This window comes from Crocodylus porosus, unplaced genomic scaffold (assembly GCF_001723895.1).
Source record: "Crocodylus porosus isolate Cpor-Errol unplaced genomic scaffold, CroPor_comp1, whole genome shotgun sequence".
NCBI classification, from domain to species: Eukaryota; Metazoa; Chordata; order Crocodylia; family Crocodylidae; genus Crocodylus; species Crocodylus porosus.
The window spans coordinates 33,728,689-33,748,968 of record NW_017728886.1 but is presented as its reverse complement, the minus strand read 5'-3'; the positions used below and the strand labels follow the sequence as shown (position 1 = coordinate 33,748,968).

Here is a 20,280-nt window from a genome sequence, read left to right as displayed (position 1 = left end):
GAAACTGAAAGTATTTGACAATCCAAGATGGCAACTTTAATTGGAAAAAAATAGCATCAGTGTGGTTTAGTAGTATTTTGGAAACATTTTCCCTTTTTGTTATTAATCATTTGAAACCTGACGTTAAACTCTAATACTGTTCTGTTTCCTCTGCTCCCCATCCCTGGCAATATGCACGTCTTTGTTGGTGGTGGTTCATGACTCAGTGGTATACTACTGATTTAGGGGGTCTGACATTAAGGGACATGTCTACATGAGATGTTACATTGCCATAGCAATGCACTACAGCAATGTAGCATCAGTGGACGAAAACCGTGATGCCACGGCTACATTCCCATAGTGACACGCTCCCTCACTATAGCACATTGCTACAGTGACATAGTGGCTAAAAATAACCACACGCTGCTGTTATTTAGTACTTCTTAAAAGTGGTACTCATTGCTACTGTGCAGCAGTATTGAAAAAAAACTACAGGGACGGTACTGTGCAGTAATGTCAGTACTTATGCAAGTACTAAGTGACTGATTAGTAACAACTGTGTTGTCCGCCGTTCGTGTAGACGTGGCCGCTGACATTTCAGTAGACTCAGGCCCCAAAATTTGAAATTAAAAAAATAAGAAATTGTGCCAGTTTAATGTTACAGGATTTTATGTCAAAAACTTATAAATCATAAATATTACATAAAACCATATTTCCAATGTAATAGAGAAGATATTGTCTGCTTTAATCTTCTGTTTTTTAATTAATTTGAGATCTTTCCCCCTTTAGTTTACAAATGTTCAATATATTTAGGTGCAAGGAATGGTTCCTTTAGAATCAGATTATGTATTTATCTTTAGAAATTCCTTACAATTACCATTTAAGAACATGACATATTGCAGCAAATATTACTGAGTTTTGAAAGTTACCATTTATGTAAAGACTAATGACCTTCATATTTGTTTTAAATAGACCAGAGCTCACATAATGAGCCTTAAGTGCAGCAAAGTTAATGAACCACAATAATGGCTAGCTATAACACAATTACAAATAATTAATTTATTCACTAATTTATGTAGCATAAAATATACTATGCTCAGGATTTAAGATTTGTCTAACAAGAAACACGCATGGTGTGACAGTTATGGTGAATTACATTTCTATGAATACAAGAATGCATAAAACAGAGATTGAGTAGAATAAGGTGCTGTTTAAAATTTAAATATGAGCTAAAGTCATGCAGGAATCTCTAAAGTTGAATGTGGATGGAAGCAAATTCTTCCCTTGGGTAACTCAGTTGAGCCAAATCAATTTACTGCTGGGACCAATTTGCAGACTTAGTAATATTTTTTAATGTATTTTTAATTTTCCTGTCATACATTTAAGTGAGAACTGTAAGAATGAAAAGGAATTATTTATAAAAGACATAGAAGGTCAAATTAAAAGGTGATGTGTTAGACTGATTTAATCCACATTCCTTTTTCCTATTCATGTTCATTTACCTGTGAACAGGAGAGTCTAAGCTGGGGAAAATGACAGCAAGAAACCAAAAAGGATGTTATGCATAAACTCTTACACCATCCTACATGTTACTTTCTCTGAAAAACAACTTAGACTTCTAGGCCACGTCCACATGAGCAGGGGCATGCATTTGCTGCAGCACAAATAGTAGTGGCAAAAATTTGTGCCACTACTTTGTGGTATAGTGGATGTCCCTGGTCATTACGGTTTGCCGCAGCATACATTGCCCCTCTGCTCCATGTGCTGCAGCAGGGGCTGGCTGAGGCACAGAATGAGGCACACTGAGGCACCGGGCACCCCAGCCAGCCACTCCCCAGCTGGCTGGGATGCAGTGTGCCTTGAGATGGGGGAGCAGGCTAGCAGAGCCCTTGTATCATGCAAGGGCTCTGCTGTGGAGTCCCTGCACTGAGGCTTGCAGAGCCCCCATCTTGATGCACTCTCAGCCCCAGCCAGCCATGGAGCATCTTTTTGAGGCTCAGGGTGTCTCAGCTTGGGGGCCCCACACAGTACTATCACAAGTACCGTCCTGCAGTGGCTTTATTTAATGGACTGTGACACATGTGTAGATGCTGATAGGGTTGGCTGGGGCACAAGGGTGTTTTAGTGCAGGGGCTGCCTGCCGACTAGCCAGCCCCTCTGCAACACACTGAACCAGGTTGAAGCAGCCCCGGGCTGGCAGACTGACCAGCTCCCTGCTCCCTGCCAGCCAGGGCTGCTCTGACCTGACTCAAAGTGCTGTGGTCCCCAGCTCATGTGTGAACATAGTGCCCAGGAGCAATAAAGTCCAGCATGAACTGCACTGGAGTTTATTCAGTCACATTAATAATAATTAATTAATAGAGACATCCAGTAAGGAGCAGCTGGTCCAAACTTGCTGAATGCAGGGTGATATGCACCTTTAGGTACTAGTACAGTCTGGCCAGTAGAAGGCAGGGGAGTTTGTTTGCCTGGCACAAATGGCTACCCTGCAGTAAAATTAACTAGGGAACAGACACACAACTAGTAAACTTCTGTAATTTGCAGAAGTTTAGTTCTCACTTCTTGTGGGGCAAACTTACCCCAGTACCTAGAGTGACTTACAAAAGTGTAAGGCTGTGTGTGGTATGTCCACTCAGTTTTTACAAAGTAAATTGACTTTACTGTGGGCACAAACAGCTATAACAATTATATCCCTATCAAAGAATACTGGATTCTATAGCAATATAAGTGTAGCAAACCATTCCAGCTTTAATCCTGCATCAGTTAGGGTCACTTTTTGAGTGATTCAGCACACTTTTATTACTATCAGCTCATACAGATAAAACAGTCATATTGGGCACTTGTCCACATTCCCCACATTTACCCGCTAAAAATTGTTCCTGGTTTAATTTTGCTTTCTTAGTTTATGATGGCTACATAAGTACCGTTGACATGATTTACTATGTAATAGCTCATTACACTATAACTAGTAAAATGCGCTAGGAAGCACATCAGAACAATAATAGCCTCCTGCCCTTTCAGTACTACTTTACTGCCAGGTGGAGTTTTAGGACAAGAAATGCCTAGGTGAGTCCTCCCAAAGGGAAATGACATGGCTACGGGCACCCAAAGGGATTCACCCCTTGCCCTAGCCTGGTGCTGCAGCACTTCTGCCCGTCGCTTTTTCTGGGCGCTTTTTCTGGGCATCCAGCCTGGTAAGGAGCACCAGCTGGGCCGGGGGTGCAGGGTGCTGCAGGTCAGGAGTGAGGGACACCAGCTGGGCTGGAGGAGCAAGGGGCTGCAGGTAGGGAGTAGGGTGCACCAGCAGGGTTTGGGAGGGCAGGCAGCTGCGGGTCAGGAGTGAGGGATACCAGCTGGGATGGGGGCTGCAGGTTAGCTAGGAAAGAGAGGCACTGGCAGGGCTGGTGGGGCAGGGGGCCTCAGGTTGGGAGTGAGGGACACAGGCAGGACTGCAGGGGGTAGGGGTGCCACCCACACTGGCCCCCAGCCCCCAACACGCTCATGCCACAAGCCCCAGACCACTGCAGGGAGAGGGAGAGGAGAGCCACATGCTCTCAGAGAGGCTTGGGTCCTGCAATGCACAAAGCTCTGGGTTGTAATGGCCACATATAGCAGTGTATGGTGAGGACTGTGCTAAACTGTTATATGTGGCCATTGCACCCAGCTCTAGGGTGTATCTCAGCCCTCCCCATACACTGTTATACACAGCTGTTACACCCTAGAGACAGAGCCACCCTAGCAGGGCTGGGGGGCAGTGGCTTAGCTGTAAAGCATGGTCATGTTTTCTGTGTTATTGTTGTCTATTGTGCCTCCTGTAGGACTGGAGAGGACCATTTCCTATCCCCCCCTCAGCCATTGCCTTAAGATTCCTCAGCAGAACCTGTAAAAGCAGATGAGTGACTCTGGCCAAATCGTGGAGTGCCAACCCCCTTTGAATTGCTTGATCTGTATTCCCCATGTTCCAATGAAGCTGCGTTTTGGCTGGGGCTCTGAATGATGGCACCGGCAGGGCTGGTGGGGCAGGGGTGAGAGGCCCCCCCAAAGTGTGACAAGTCAGTGACCACACTCTTTTTGATTGAATATTTTTTTTTTAGAGTTAGACATGGTTTTATCATGTTATGCTGCAGAGTCCAAGGACCCCAGGTCTGCTTTTTGTGGGGAGACTTGAAAGCTGACAGTGCATTGTCCTATCAGCATTTCACAGTAACCCTATTTGCCTGTCAATTCCAGTTTTCCCACAGCTCAGGTTACAGCTCTCTCATCAATCTGTGCCTTGAGACAGACATTCAAACCTGCCTTCCCAGGAGTTTGAACAGATTCCAGCCCAGTTTGCTAAACCATATAGTTTCCTCTTCTAGAAGCAGACTTCTGTGATGTGACTGTTCTAGGACCAGCAATATTACTGTTTTCTTGTTGCTTACCTCATTAGGAATGGAGGAAGCTATGCAGAGACAAATCCCCATTCCTGCATTACCTTCCAGTATGCCAAAGGCCTATTCCATGATTAATAAATTACCCAGAGCTACCTGACCCATACCACATGTACCCAATGCTACATGTTTCATAGTTTCACAGTTAGTAGGGTCGGAAGTGACCTGAGCAGATCATCGAGTCCGACCCCCTGCCATGGCAGGAAAGAGTATTGAGGTCAAACAACCCCAGCAAGGTGATTGTCTAGCCTTGTCTTAAAGCCCCCCAGGGTAGGAGCCTGCACCACTTCACTTGGAAGTTGGTTCCAGATCCTAGCCGCCCTGACTGTGAAGTAGTAAGGGTTCTCTCCCAGAATTGGCAAAAGCCTGCTTAGCTGTGACTTGCACTTGGCAAGCCATGCACTTGATTTGCTCTGTTCATCAGTCAGGCCTCCCCCCCCCCCATTTCTAAGGTCCTGGGAATATTTCACTTGCAAAATTCCCTGCCAGTCCCCGCTCTGCCTGGGCCAGTGGCTGTGGGGAACCCCTTGCTTACAGTGAGTGGCCTGCTCTCACCATCCACTGTTTTGGGGCATCCCAGGCCACATGCTAGGGTTTGCTCTCCAGATTTCAAACTGCCTGCTTCTACTGAAAGTCAAGGAACACCTGAAAGTCAAGGAAAAGTTGTATTTTTCATTAATCTGAACCTTGAATCACCAGTAAAAATTTGCAAGATTAGCCCCTGGGATTTTGTTGCAGCATTGCAATAAAAATTCAGTGTTTTTCCATGGATTACCAAGTAAACCCAAGCGGCATCTGGTGGTGAAATTGTTGCAAAACAGGGAAAATCCTGTTTTCAGGCATAAGTTGGATCCACACTGAAAATTTAAAATGATTAAAAAAAACCCTCATAGAAGAAATTCAGGAGCTAAAAATAAAACATGTCAGGGTGTTTTAAATTACCACAAAAAAACCCTAAAAGGATAAAATCAGCTGATAATGTGGATATACAGATGTGATTTAGCTAGCTTAATGGTGATTTTTGTTATGTGGACACAGGAAAAATGTAATGTGGAAACAGGAGAGGTGTAATGTGGACAAGTGCCCATTGTATGAGCTGCTGCTTCCTTTAAAGTAGCTAAAATGTATGTTTGTGTGTGCTCTCTGTAGCAAACATGTCAAGTCTCCATACTTTTGGACTCACTGAATTTGGTTTGCACATGCTTTCTTTTGATCATCTCTCCCTTCTTCCATCCCCAACTAACCCCATTTGCTGTGTGTAGGATGTTAATTTAGGGAAGCTAAAATAGCAAAGTAATAGCAAATCATTTGTAGTATTCATCCTGGTGTTAGGTTTGAGACTTGTGGACCTGCTGGCCATTTCTGCTTCTATTTAAGGCTTATCATTTTACATCTGTGTAGATAGCAGAACACTCCAGAACAAAAGTGCATACACCATTTCCAGCTTGCAGATTTGAGTTAATGCATGCAGTTTATCTCTTAAAAGTAATTTAAAAAATAGAAGAGAAATGTGGAGCCAGATTTTCACCAGCCATACATTAGTAGAGCTCCAATGAAGTTGATGAAGGTGTGCTCATTTATATTAGCTGAAGAACTGATTTGTCGTGTTTTGGGGGTTTTTTTCCTAGTTTCAGCTTGCAAATGGCAATTTTTCCAACTATTTAGTTGGTCTAATAAAAGATAACACATTTACCCAAAGAACTTTGTCTGCCTGGGTACCCTTGAGGCCTTAACACTGTCACCAATTTGGGTTTTTTTTCCGAACTGAGAGCTGAGTTATGCACCCTGGAGCTAATGATTAAAAGATAGAGGAACAAGTAAAATGTTTCTGTTCTTTCAAAGTTTTGCAAGGTCTAGGCATTTTAGATATTGTCATCTATCTGCACTGATAGTAAAGTTATTTCCTGAAGAGCTTATTCAGCTCAGCAGGAACCAGCAGCCCAGCAGGGGAAACCCAAATCATATAAGAAGAAAAAACTATAAAATAAATAATTAGCACTGACAGTAAAAGTCAAGGAGATTGTGGAAAGAGCTGTCTTCTTCTTCAAGGATGAGAAACTAACTTCTTAGATGCCCAACCTGCTACTTCATAAAACTGTGGAAATGTTAATTGTTGATACAGTTGTAGTAGAAGTATTTTAAATCAAAGAGGTCTATTTGGGACAGAAATTTCTATTCAGTAAGAAAGAGAGAACTAAATCAGGTTCTTTCACCTGTATAGTTTGAGCTAGTTTGGACTTTGAGGTAATTTTTTCTAAGCATCCAATTAATTCAGTGCCAGGTAAGTCAAGTTACTTTGTTGCTTGTAAAAAGCAGATAGTTGAGATGTAGTGTTCTCTGAACACTGGATCTGGAATTGCGATATCTGCTCATCTCTACCTGAGCTTTTGTTAAATGAATTGGGCATTCACTTAAGTTTGACGAGAGAACAGGTAAGACTACACTCAAATTGTAAATATTCAAAACCAGGTAACTGTGAGGTCGCAGAGACTCTTCGTAGAGCAGGCCTGTCTAGCTGCTGGCCCGCAGGCTGCATACAGCTCTTGAGGAATTGTGCTGCAGCCCCCAGGAGCCCACCTGACCTCTGCTCCCCCATCACTCCAGCTACAACAGCAGCCAGAATGTCCAAGCAGCCCTTCTGTCCTCTAGCTTCTGCTTTCTGCTTCTGCTCCAGGGAGCAGGGCAGTGCAGCACAGCGCGGGGAGCTGAAGGTGAGCCTTGGGTGGCATGATGCAGCAGTGGAGGGAGGAGGAGCAATGTGAGCATGCAGTGCAGTGGTTGCGGGGTGCAAGCACATGGTGCAGCAGGGGAGGAGAGTAAAATGGGCCTGTGGCACAGTCGTTGGGGGTACCTGTACTATGTGCAGCCTGGGGAGCCATGGCTCACTGTGATGTGACCTGCAGGTGTGTGGTCTCTGCTGGTGCAGCCCACAGGGTGTTTGGCTCACAGGTGCTTAGAGGTTGGACAGTCAGACAGTCATAAAGAAGTCCTTTAGGGCCAAGGTCACTGATAAGAGATAAGGTCAGGAGAACAAGAAAATAACAGATACCATAATCTAACTTTTGCAGTATCTTAATGTGGGCTCTTGTTCACAGTGTTAATTTCTCCAGTGAAAACTTCTTCCGTGCAAATTATGTTTTTAATTAATGTTGAAGTCTACAAATCATTGAAGATAATAATTGACCCTTTATTAGTAAGGATGTACACAATTTATTTGTTCCTACTGAGAATGTAATACTGACTAGAGGCCCACATAATAGATCAAATGGGATTTGATTTCTTCCGTTTTCTTAATTTTTCTGAGTAACCTTGCACTGTCAGTTTGAAGCTCGACACTTTATTCTGAAAATCTGAAGGAGTCGATAATAAATATCTCTACTTCTGAGTCAGTAATATATGATATTAACAAAGCTCAGTCAAAAGCCCATGAATGGTTGGTGTAAAGTTTAAAATTAATTTATTATGTGCGTGTGAGTGCAGGCATGCTAGACTGGATATCACTGAGCAGGTGAATATAGTACTTAGCAGGCAGGTCTGGTGGATACAGGATGTCTGCACAATGTGCAGAAGTTACATTAAAAATTAGAAGATACTGTGTACCCAAACTCCCCAGGAAGTTCATGTGAGGTGAGGATAATGCAGATTTCTGAGGAGCAATCAGAATTTTGTAACATCAAGTTCTTACTGTAATGAAAATTTGAGTTACTCCATTAAAGTCATTAATACTACAAAAAACAGGTGTGGGGGGAGAATCAGGTTCTATGAATGCTTATGAGACCACCTTCTTAAATCTATAACTGAATGAGACTGCAGTTCGTGGCAAGCAGACTCTGTGGGTTTGATGCTGGTAGGATGATAAAGTGAAAAATGGGAGTTGCTAACAGTTTACATGTACCACTGTGGGGAAAAAAAACAGAAGTGATTGTAGTTGGAGGTTGTTCAAGGGTTTAAATACTTTCTTTGACCTGTTCTTAATCATGGAAGTCTGATTTCACCTAAAATTGTACTTTTGCTGTTTCCTTCATGTTCATGTTGTAAAAGACTGTATGTGCCATTGATCTCTTCACATCCACAGACATTTTGAACTCATTTTCCAGAACTTTGAAGGGAAAATGTAAAATAAGACTGACAAATCTCAGCAAATTAACAGTGAAGCAGATACTCAAAGTGCATTGCTGTAGTTGTTGTAAATTAATTCCCATCACAGGTGAAATGTACCATACCACAGGCTGAGCTTTCATGGAGATTATGTGGATCTGTATAAGGGATAGCAATATGTTCCTCAGTTCCTTTGGGAGGCCAAGGAAATCAATCATAAAATGCTATTATTTCCATGTTACAGCGCTTGCACACTATACAAAAATGATATATACCAGTAATTCCATAACTGAGCCTCTTCAACATTATGTCCTCCTAAATTTTATTTTTGAAACCATCTTTTGAGAGCCAAAAATCTAAGATGCTCCAGAGGTCTGAGCTCTACTGCCTCCCAAGCCAGTCATCAAAGTTGGAACAAGAAACATTATGCTGCAGCCTCACTAGTTCGGTTCTGCATTTGGGCTAATTAACTCTGCTGGGGCTACCTCCTGACCCAGAAGCCATAGAACCATATTCATACAGCATTACACCCAGGCTAATCACCTCTGCCTCTCAACTGATTGCATGCTGACAAGCTGACACTGTATGAATGCTGAGCAGGGGAAGGGCAGTGAAGCTAATTTGGCTCTAATATTCCATATCTGTGACAAAATTCACACTTCAAGGACTCTTTGGATAAGGGATCACAGCCCAAAGAGAACCAAGAGCTGCTAATTGTTTTTCTTTTTTCATATGTACACAGTAGATATTTCCCTTCTGCTTGTGCACATCTGTTACATTTACTCTCCTTTTTCTTCACATATATATTTTTAAAAACATCTAAAAATTCGCACATTGATTTTTGTAGCAGTTCCTTTACTAAAAGTCAGACTTGATTATTTCCTTCATTTTCAAGATCGTACTGATCATATTGGTTAGAATTCAGCAAAGTCATTTATAAATGTCACTGAAGCTCTCACCTGAATTGCAGCTCTCTGGTCAGTTCAAAGCTGCGGACCATATTGTTTTATAGTTATGTCATCAATTATCTTGTGCATTAGAATAGTCAGAAAGCATTGCTGGCAATAGAAACTAAACACATAGAAACTGCACTTTCTTTTTTATAGATTAAAAGAGGCTTTCAACAAAGAAGGTTCTGTTTTCCCTTTCCCCTCTCATAGAGTTATACCAAAGGTGGTAAAGTTTACTAAAACCCTCTGCATGAAACTCAGCCAATCAGATTGCAAATCTTGATTGACTGTATTATCTTATATGGTAAGCTGCTGTAGTGTTCATCACAGTTCATGTTTGGGGTTTTATTAACAACATTGTTCTGCAACAGAAAATCAGTTTACATAAAGGTAACCTCAAAAACAATTCATAAAGTCCTTCAAATGTGCTAAAAGCCCTTATCTGACAAGCTAATTGGGGCCTATGCTCCAGGGGTCATTCTGTGATTTATGGCAACTCGCTTAGCTGAGAATGAATGCTAGGAGGCCTCTGCTACTGATTTGCAGTTGAAAATTCATCCAGCAGTAAAAAAAAAGTACCATGTTGCCTAATACTTGCACAAATGAAAAGGTGATACTTGTTCACTTCAATAAACATGAAGACTTTCCAGTAAAACACCAGGAAAGGGAAGGGTCCCTAGAAGCCCACTCTCTAGCACTTGGAGCTGAGGTATCCCTCATCACATTTGTAAATGTAAGAGCTGTAGAACCCACCCTGATTGTGTTCTAGGGCAGGGATGTCCAACCTGCAGGACACATATCACAAGTGGCATGGGCAGCCTCTGTGTGTGACATGTAACAAACTGAGGAAGGAAGAGGTAGCATGCCAGTAGATAGGGCAAGGAGAAGGACATAGTGTCAGGTAGGGTAGGGGGCAGAAAGTAGAGCAGCAGATGGGGCAGTGGAAGGGAATAGGATGGTAGTCAGGGGAAGTGTGGGGCTAATTTGTGGCACACCTACAAAAAAGGTTGGCCCCCAATTACTCTAGGGCATATATATAAAAATACCTATGTCCAGGCTTAGAGATACTGACAGATCAGGAGGCTGCATGGCCTTAAGTGGCTGAGTATATAAAGTACAGGGCTGGTGAGAGGGGAAAATAAGGGTACACTTGTACTGGGCCCCCCTAAATCAGATTTAATGTTTCCAAAAATAGGAGGTCACCTTCCACAAGGATGTACTAGGCCCCCAAATTTGTCTTACCATGCCTGATGGAGATACAAGCTTTGAAATCTCTTTTCTATGAGCTAGCCTGCTCTAGACCCATTTCTTTGTTTCCTTTTGGCCATGCACAGGGAGCCAGCCTTTCTCCAGATATGCAAGTCATTCTCCTTCACACGGTGTCTATGGTCTTCTGGGGCTCACAGCACTGCAGGCATTTTCCTCTAACCTGTTTACTTAGAAAGATGTACTTGGGACCCATTTCTGGCAGCTTTACTCATGTGAGAAAACTACTGAATTGCAATACACTTTATAATGTATTCTGTAAGAATAAGCGAGAATTACATTCTACAGGACTGCAGCTCCAAGAATAACCGTAAAGGTTTGAAACTCCAAAGAAAGAAGTAGGTTTTCTTCCTGCTCAAAGAAGATGACAAGAACTAGGAAACAGTCTAAATATTGACTTTTTTGTGCTTGTATTTTCTAGTCCTTTGTTACTGTGCCTCAGGGACCACAAAATAGAAAGAATTCATTAGGCTTTTCCTGGGCTGCTGCACTGGCTCAAGGAGCTTTGAATCCCATGATGCCAATTAAGTTACTTCTGGTTTTATCAATTAAAATGGTAATATTGCTACAGCATTATCTGGGTCAGCAGCCAGGTCTAGTGAATCAGTAGCTTGTCAATGTTGTTTTCAAAACTAGCAACTTCACATACAAACACACACATGCATATCCCATGCTATACATTATTACCAATGGAAAACCTGACAAGGCAGAATGAAATGCATTTCTTTCCCTTGAGGCATGAAAAGAAACTGCACAGGGCTCTAATTCTGATGTTTGAAGATAACCTTCAGATTTGTTTAATTCTGGGGCTAGAGTTGATGTTTCTGCTACATTTCCTGTTCAGTCAATTGATGCATTTATATTCAGTTTTTATCACCTGGAAGGACCAGTTAGAAAGAGGTCTTCCATTTGGAGAGTGTAGCTGGAAATGGTAGACTGGCACTATAAAGAAGAACCAAGGGTTAATCCTAGCTATGTCTTAAAATAACATTAGAGAACATTTGCATAGATTACAGTTTAGTTCATCTGTGTGTGTTATGGTGTCAGGCTGTTTCTAATTATTTTCCATACTAATTTTCACTGGTTTTTCATTTTCTCTTTTCATTAGAGACCTCTCAGGTCAAATTCTTTTTTCATTTACAATAGTGTAAGTGTGGAATAATTTCACTGGGCTCAAATGAATGACTCTAGATTTCCACTAGTGATTCTGAGAACAGAATCTGACCCCTTTTCATTAGCTGTAACCAAGCTGTTCTTTTTCATTTTCAAACTAATCTGAATGTAGTTTAGGGGAAGAAATCTACAAAGTTGGAACAAAGTGTTCTTATTAATAAAAGCACCTCCTTTCAAAAGGCCAGTGCTTTCTGCTTTTTCTGACTTTTCCTGACTAAGTAAGTCTTATATGGAGGGAGTGTTTGTGTTTGTGGGAGGGGGAAGGGGAAGCAGGGAAGATTACATTGAGAAGCCTTGAGATTTAAATTACCTGTCGAACACAGTTCAGCATTAGACACCTCAGAAGCACATTTAACTCTAGAAGAGAAGAGAAGGAAACCTACTGCTTTTGTAGTATGTCCTCCTAAGAGTGGTCCCCTTGTAAGTCTTTATGTAATGCCCTATCAATGACTTTCCATTCACACATTTTTTAGATGGGATAGCTATGGTACAAAATATTCTTTAGGTAATCCAGTCCTAAATTAGGATCACTAATCCCAACATAATATCATAATATAACAACAGTGGTTCCCGGAACAGATTATCTGTATTATATTGGCAACATAATAGTAAAACATTGAGTATTTTGAATCTACAAATTACTTATAGATAATGTTTACTTTCAGGATAGCGAGAATAAAAAAAATGGGTTTTGTCAGAACACAGCTTCTCACATTCATATTAAAAGCCATTAAAGTTATAAATAGCTTTTGGTCTCTGCCTTAGTGAAAATGTAAAATGTAACTAATTTTCTTCATTCATCCTTCTGTTCACCTTAAATGCACTTGGACTATTCACTGTGTGATTCAGCACTCTTTGAAGGTGAACTGCAAATGCATTCAGTATCTTTGGAGAAGAAATGACATATAAAAACATTTATTTACACCCACATTTTCAAAAGTGACTAATCATTTGTGGGGAGGGGTGGTAAGAAAGGGCTCCATTTTTGGTGCCCAAGTTGAGACACTGTAGAGGGCAATGATTTCCAGAAAGTGCTGAGGAGTCTCACCCTCACAAAATGTAGAGTTTATAAATGTCTTTCATTCTAGAGCACTTTTCAGATGCAAGAAAACATTTTACTCATCACTTGGGTTGCCTGTCCACCTCCCAGCTCCATGCTGCAAACCCCCTCCTGGCACCAGCAGCACCACACTTGCTCCTAGGCAATACCACCCACTAGAAATTAGGAGGGTGGACAGTTCATCCACAGAGCAGGACTGGTAGGGGAATGGGGGTGGGAAAGGTGCATCCTGGGATGCTGGAGGACTACAGATTGCTTGTTTTACCTTGGTTGAGCAAACTGAAGTTACACTATCATGAGCTGGGTAGCACAGTCTGGAGTTAACCCTTGCCTGAAGTAGCAAATCTTTGAAACCCTCAGAGGGTACTTGGCACAAGGTAACAAGCTTTAACATGTGGGCACTTGTTCTTTAATTTCCTTAATATGGTCTGAGTGTAATGTGTAACTTCACAATGTGTTATGTACCCTTTCTCTCCAACTCCCTAAATAGCCTACTTTTATTTTTTAAAACCAACTGGAATTTAGCATTACAATCTGAAATTACAGGATACTTTAATAACTTGTTCTTGTTTTATTGTTGTCCCTTGCATATTCTAAAGAGGCTTTTTGTTTTTGTTGCTCGTGTAGCGTCGTCCAAGCAGATGGCCTGCCATGAAGTTTCGAAGAGGCTCTGGACACCCTGCCTATGCTGAAGTGGAACCAGTTGGAGAAAAAGAAGGCTTCATTGTATCAGAGCAATGCTAAAATTTCTAGGACAGAGCACCAGTACTGGCCTACAGGTGTAAGACATTTACATTGCCTCTCTTTAAAGAAAAGGACCACTAGACTGCTGTAGCCTGGTAGAAAGACGTTTTTTGGATAAGCCTTTTCCAAGAAGAAAAAATAATCTATGATACCAGATTCCACTGCACAGAAGGTTCCCATAGTGAAATGAGGTACAGTAGGTCATTCAGAACTTGCTGAGTGGCACCGTTGGTATCAGAACTATGGCACAGCTGCTGTTCTATTGGCTTAGGCATGGGGTTGCATAGGAAACCAGATAATACAATAAAGCTTTTGGTGCGCAAGGGTGTGACCCTTTTGTTCAAGTGTTCTTCTCTGGTGTCTCAAAAATAAACTAAGTTACAAATGAGCAGCCCTTTCATACAAAGAGCAATGATTCCTGTTCACAAGGTAGCTGAGAAAAATGAATTCAATGCAGGTTAAAAAAAAAAAAGCAATTTTCTATACTTCTACAAGTGAATGTGGAAATACAGTTTTGATTTTTCAATGCTAAACTAGCATAACCAAGTGCGTGACTGAGTTACAGTACGTTGTATGTTCTTTCCAAGAGTAGTAGAATGTTTCTTGTACTTTGTTGGTTAATATCCTTTAAAAAGTCATGAAAAAGAATCTTAATGTTAACACAAGCTGGTAAGAAACAAAATAACAAGGAGTTTTCACTATGGTGAAATTAGGCTTTCTTATCGGAGTTCATGGTGAAATTGGGCTAATTTTCAGTTTCAATATTCACTAAAAATTAAGCATTGGGTTTGTTTGAAGGGATATCCCTTGCATTTTCATGCAGAGGGTTGAAATGAAGGCAACAGATATTTTGGCTGATGCTGGAGGAAATCAACATGGAATATTTCTCAGGCAATGCAAGGAGAAAATGTTGAGATTTTAAACACATAGGTTTTTATCCTTTGCCATTTCATTGCAAGTCTTTCCTGAGAAGCATTGCAAGAGATACAAAATCAAAGTCTTATTACAGAACCCTGCTGATTCATACAGTGATTTTGTTTAATGCACATAGTAGTTGCATAAATATATATATAAATATATTTTTTTTATAGCTAACACAAGGCAGGCTCTTGTGACTGTTAAGACTGCATTTTTGTCATCCAGACGAAGGAAACGGATTGCATTACTGCATATTTCCACTGAGTTGTAAAATAATTCTTCATATTAGAATATTTTTATGTTGCCTAGGGAAGGTGGTTGGTTTAGTTGCAGTGCTATCACTTTTCTGCCTAGGGAACCATCTTTTCTTTAATATATCAACCCTTTTCTTCCCTGACCAGGGAAAGACAAGATTATAAATTCCCCAATGAAAAACAGAGATATCCATTTGGGTGGAAGATCTGAGGCCCAGATCTTCAGGGGAAGTTAGGTACTTAACACCTTGAGGATCTGTGCCTAGCCTACTCAAATTTTAAATTCAGGTATTGTATGTACATTTCATTGTGGTCTTTGACTATCACATCTTTTACATACTGTACAAACAGAGTCATGTAAATCATTCTTATGCATAGTATTCAACATTTGCAGTTTCAGGTCTCAAGTAGTTTAGACACCTTGTAGGTACCACCTTAAAAATGCAGTTATTTACATTTCCTGTTGATGCTTGTATGGTCTAAATTTGATTACTTATTTCTGTTTTAAAAATAACATGATTTCTACTTGTTATTTTCTTCAGTAAATAATACAATACTGTATTTTCTGTATTCATTCTTTATTCTGTGTAATACATTTTTTTGTTTGCTTTACAGCATCCCTTGTGAGATTTGAAATGTTCAAAACATAGCTAGAATTAATTTGAAGCTACTAACCACCATGTCTTGAGGTCTGGTGAAATACCTGCAGCAATCACTCTTCAATTTGTATGGCTCTATCAATCCCTGTTTCTAATAGGGAGGGATTAAATTGCAGGCTGGTAATTCAGATAGCAATAACCAAATGTATGCACATATATATCTGATTACACTTATTTTTAAAAAGATGACGGTGCACAGAATTTAAAAAAAAACTTCGGCGGTCTGAGGCTTGCTATCAGTTTCTCTGGGTTATTCAAGGTAGACTGAAAATTTAGGTTTGATTGCTTTAATAAATAGGATTGATTCGTCTAATAAAACAATTAAAGAATTTTTGCTTGGAATTTTTGAAGCATGGTCTGCTGTCCCTTTGCCAATTAAAATGCATTTTATTCTACAGCACATTCAATCAGTATATAAAAAGCATGAATTTTACAGAAAGGAATCTGTATAATATTGCAATATATTTGATTGATATTAATGCTCACACAAGGAAGGGCTACTCATTATGGGTTTGCAAGTTCAGGCCTTGGCTTTGAGAGAGGAAAAAACTGAATGCAATCATACACAATTGATGTAATGCATAGAACCAATTGGTAAGTTAAGTGCTTAAATGAGACATTTGGTAGAATTGAAGAACCTAAGTCATAGAAAGCAATCCAGATCAACTCTACTTCAACTTCTTGGGTACCTCCATTTGACCTTAAAAAATCCCTAGGCACTTAAACTTCAGCTCCTGAACATGCTCAGATACCATCCAGTTCGAAAGACTAAATACCGCATAAGTGCCACTGTGATCCAGGTAGAAGGAACCTAAATTACTAAATGACCAATCCATTAGGCACCCATAAAGTACAGCTAACTCAGGCCAGCAGAACTGAGTCAGTCACTCTTACTAGAAAACACAGTAGCTGTGTTACCCTTCCCTTTAGTTAAAGGAAGTCAGAGACTTGCATTATCCCAGTCTCAGGATTATAAACACATCTCTTGCCTCCTAAGAGGGTACCTTAACCCCCAAGTTATTAGAAAAGGTCAGGTGGGAAGCATCCCTCCCCCATTCTTTCTGCTGAAAATAGGCCATCTGACATGCAAGAGTACAAGGGTCATGGGGGCCAGGAGGAGCGGAAACAGGAGGGAACATGCATGACTGCAGCCCAGTGACGAGAGCACTTCCTGGGATGGGGACACCAAGGTTCCAATCCCCGTGCCCAGGACTGCTTATGCTTTTTACTTTAGGCAGTCTTTGGCTTTAAAAACCAAAAATAATCCTAGTAGCCAGCTGGCAGCCTTTATCATGGAACCACAGCCATTCTCCTGCTTCCTCGCTGTCTTTCATGCATCCTGGGCTGGGCTGTAGGCCACGGGGAGTAAAATGTAGCATACATTCTTTTAGCCTTTGCAACTCTAAATGGGGGGGCCCAGAGAATCTGGATCCCAGAGTTAATAGTGAAGCTGTCAGAATATTTGTTATGTTTGACCACAGTAATTTTCATATGCAACATTTTTTTCTTTGTCTGCTCCCCCCACCAACAAAGCTGGATGAAAAATGTATGTGTTCAGAAATATTCATTTTGTAACAGTCCTTAAAATCATCAGGAATCATTTTTTTCACTCTTTGCCGATCTTTTAAAAATTCATGGCAGTTCTCACTTAATAAAGGACATGTGAGAAATATCTTAATTTACTTGATTTGACCTCCTTATACTATTACATATTTAAGAAATATGCCATGATAAGTTACTGAATTTATTTAACCAACCAATAGGCATATTTCTGTCTGAAAAGAACTGATGTTGGAAGAGAAAAAACTGTGCATACTAACAGAATGTATAGTGTCTCACTGATGTCTACTTTGATATATTCTGTGGTATGTTCTATTTATCCCTGTAGGCAAAAGTTAATTAAGTAATCTGTTACTGTTTTGTGAGTCCATCTGTTTTTTTAATTTTTTTCCAAAAAAATATTAAAATGACATAAATATGATTCTTTACTCCAGAAGTTATTATGGAATATCAGAATCAAAACAGAAAGAATCCTATTATTATTTTATAAACTGTCAATTTATGGAGGCTTTTATTTTAATAGGTCTCCTACTTCATGATACTCCAAAAGAAATTCTGGTCTGATCACTCAGGAACAGTGTCTTTTTTCTCCTCCCACCCCCCCAGCTTCCCCTCTGGTTCTTAATATATTCAGATTAATTGATTTATTTAAATAAACATTTAAATACTAAGCGCTATTCATTATAGCAATTGCAGTAGCTCTCAGCTCATGTTTGCCCAGGGAATGGTATGCAATGATTTGAAGTTTCACAAAATGAGCCCTTGATATTATTCCCAGAGTCAGTGACAAGTGTTCCTTTAAGCATAACGCTCTCCACAGAATCTGTATGTAACTCATGGTGCTTCAGCCTTTACACAAAAAAGGCGTTTCAAAGAATTGTTGCATTTTACCAAAGGGTAAGGAGCTCAGCAAACTGAGTTACTACTTTATATACATATATTGCACTCACAAAGAACACAGTTAAAAGATTACTATTCAGCTAGAAAAGTCAAACACTTTTAAGTTAGGAATTCCAATATTCAGGATGCTGTGCTTGTGTATATGCATTATGATACCATTTTTTTATTACAGTTTCTATATTAGTTTTTTCCTTAGGATCCCCTGCCTCATTCTAGATGGACACTAGTCATTGAATGAACAGCTATTCAATATTTGTTTTCTCTTCATTGTTCAATGAAAGGGTTGCCCATTCAATTGGGGTTATCCTCCCAACATATTATTTCCCACATGATAGCTAAACCCTCTTCTGGCTAAAAAGAGATTGTTTACTATTACCTGGGGTTTTACTGTGGTTCATCATCGTAGTATGTATGTGCTTTATAAACCTTAATTTTCAGTTTCACAACTACCCTTTAAAATGAGGGAGGAGGATATTGTCCTTTTATAGACGTAGAACTGAATCTTAGTGAGACTGAGCCGAAACGTTTCCATTTCAGGGTGCTCAGTTTGAGATGATTTAGGACCTGATTTGAACATGTTTAGCCCTTTGTGGTTTCCAAGAACTATTTCCACTGAGCTTGTTGCAGCTGAGAATATGCAACGCTTCTGCAAATCAAACTGCAGGCTCTTAAGTGAGGCACCCAAAAGGATGAGGAACATAGATGTAACCTGGGTGGTACTCAGAGGTGTACCGCCTCTCCAATTGAAGGGAGCAGAGCAGGTGTAGAAGCGCTGTGGGAGGCGTAGCTACCTAAAATGCACCACTCCTCTCCTCTCCGTATAGAGCAGAGACTGAACACCTGTTGAGACTTAATTATGCATAGCTTTAATAAGTAGGAAAGGGTCAAAATACAACATATACATAGGAAAATAGGGGCTATCGGTCATATAGGTACAATGGGGTGCAAGCCCTTCAGATACCTAAGAGGGATCGGGGGAGCAGAAAGGTTCAACAACAGTTATGCATATTTATACTCTATGTCAGGTGACAAAGCAAGAGTTGCAATTTCCCAAATATGAGGTGCAGGCACCCCAGAGGGGGTGGGCAAAAGAACTGAGGGCAATTCTGCTTCCCAGTAGGGATTTCCCTATTCCTAGCAGCTTGCCCCTATGGTGCCCTGGTCAGGAATAAAAACCAGGTTTCCAAAGTGGCAGGCAAGAACTGTACCACTGAGCCATCAGTGCCTTGGCTGCTGTCTGTGGCTCCAGGACTTTAGTCTCTTGACAATCCTCCACATACTGTCTGCATGCCAAGCTGCTCAGTCTCATGCTGGGGATCAGAAACTCAAGCTGCTGCCTGTAGCTCACTGCTGCACACCAACTACATGCCAAGCTGAGCCACCACCTGCAGCTCTGAGGCTTCGGTCCCAGCCGGGACCCTCCACACCCCTCCTGCAGGCAGGCTACCTGGCCTCATGCCAGGGGTAGGAGATCTGAGCTGCCACGTGCAGCTCCTAGGGTCTCAGTCCCTTTCAAACCCTCCGTGCCCCGGCTGGGCACCAACACTGCACTACTTCACAGCAGGGTTTGGGGTGGAATACAGATGATTGTTGCTCCATTTGGCAAAGAGTCTCCAGGGGCAACAGCTGTGCCAGCTCTTCTATACCCTCTCCTCCATCCTTCAGCACAGCCCACTGGGAGTGTGGCCCTTTTATTCTCTCCCAGGGACAAAAGGAACCAATGGGAGGCTGAGAGGACTAGGTTCTCTCCCAGATCCAATTCTTCACCTCACTCCTGGATGGGGGTGGTCCTCTGCCATCATCTGGTTGGTGGGGAAGGAGAAATTCCCCCACCAATCAGTTTTGAACTTCAAAACCATGGGCCAGGCTGTCACTGGGATGCCCGTCACATCAAGTTAGTAACAACTATGCGAAATCTGGAATTCTGTGGCTGAGGAAAGGTTAAAATCCAGTTCTCCAAGATGGCAGCCAGTTGCCTTCATGTGACATTTCTAGTATTTCAGTCCCTTCCTCAGGCATTCTACACCTTCCAGTGGCAGGTAGGAGCCCCAGTGCCATTCCTGGTTCACAGCTTCCAGTATCTGCATCAGGAGGCTTGGGGAGAAGGCCCAAAAGAAAATACTCTTCATCGCTATCCAGCCTTGTTTCATTTCCAGAACAAGCCCATTCTGGAATCTTTTAGTGGCTCATACTGAAAAAAATATATTCAAGCTAATATATTTAAAGATTGCAGGCTGCACATTTAAGTTGCCTAGATTTCATTGAGGTCCCCCCCGCCCCCCCAGCTCC

At 41.2% G+C, this 20,280-nt stretch overlaps 1 protein-coding gene across 1 annotated transcript in view; it reads left to right on the top strand.

Moving 5' to 3' along the window:
• Window positions 1-17,512, top strand: part of PLXDC2 (plexin domain containing 2) — a 318,579-nt gene extending 301,067 nt beyond the window's left edge. The window contains exon 14 of the mRNA XM_019532329.1: window positions 13,584-17,512. Coding sequence (XP_019387874.1) covers window positions 13,584-13,700 — 117 coding nt within the window. The 3' untranslated portion in view covers window positions 13,701-17,512. The remainder of the gene's footprint in view (window positions 1-13,583) is intronic.
• Window positions 17,513-20,280: the final 2,768 nt, after the last annotated feature.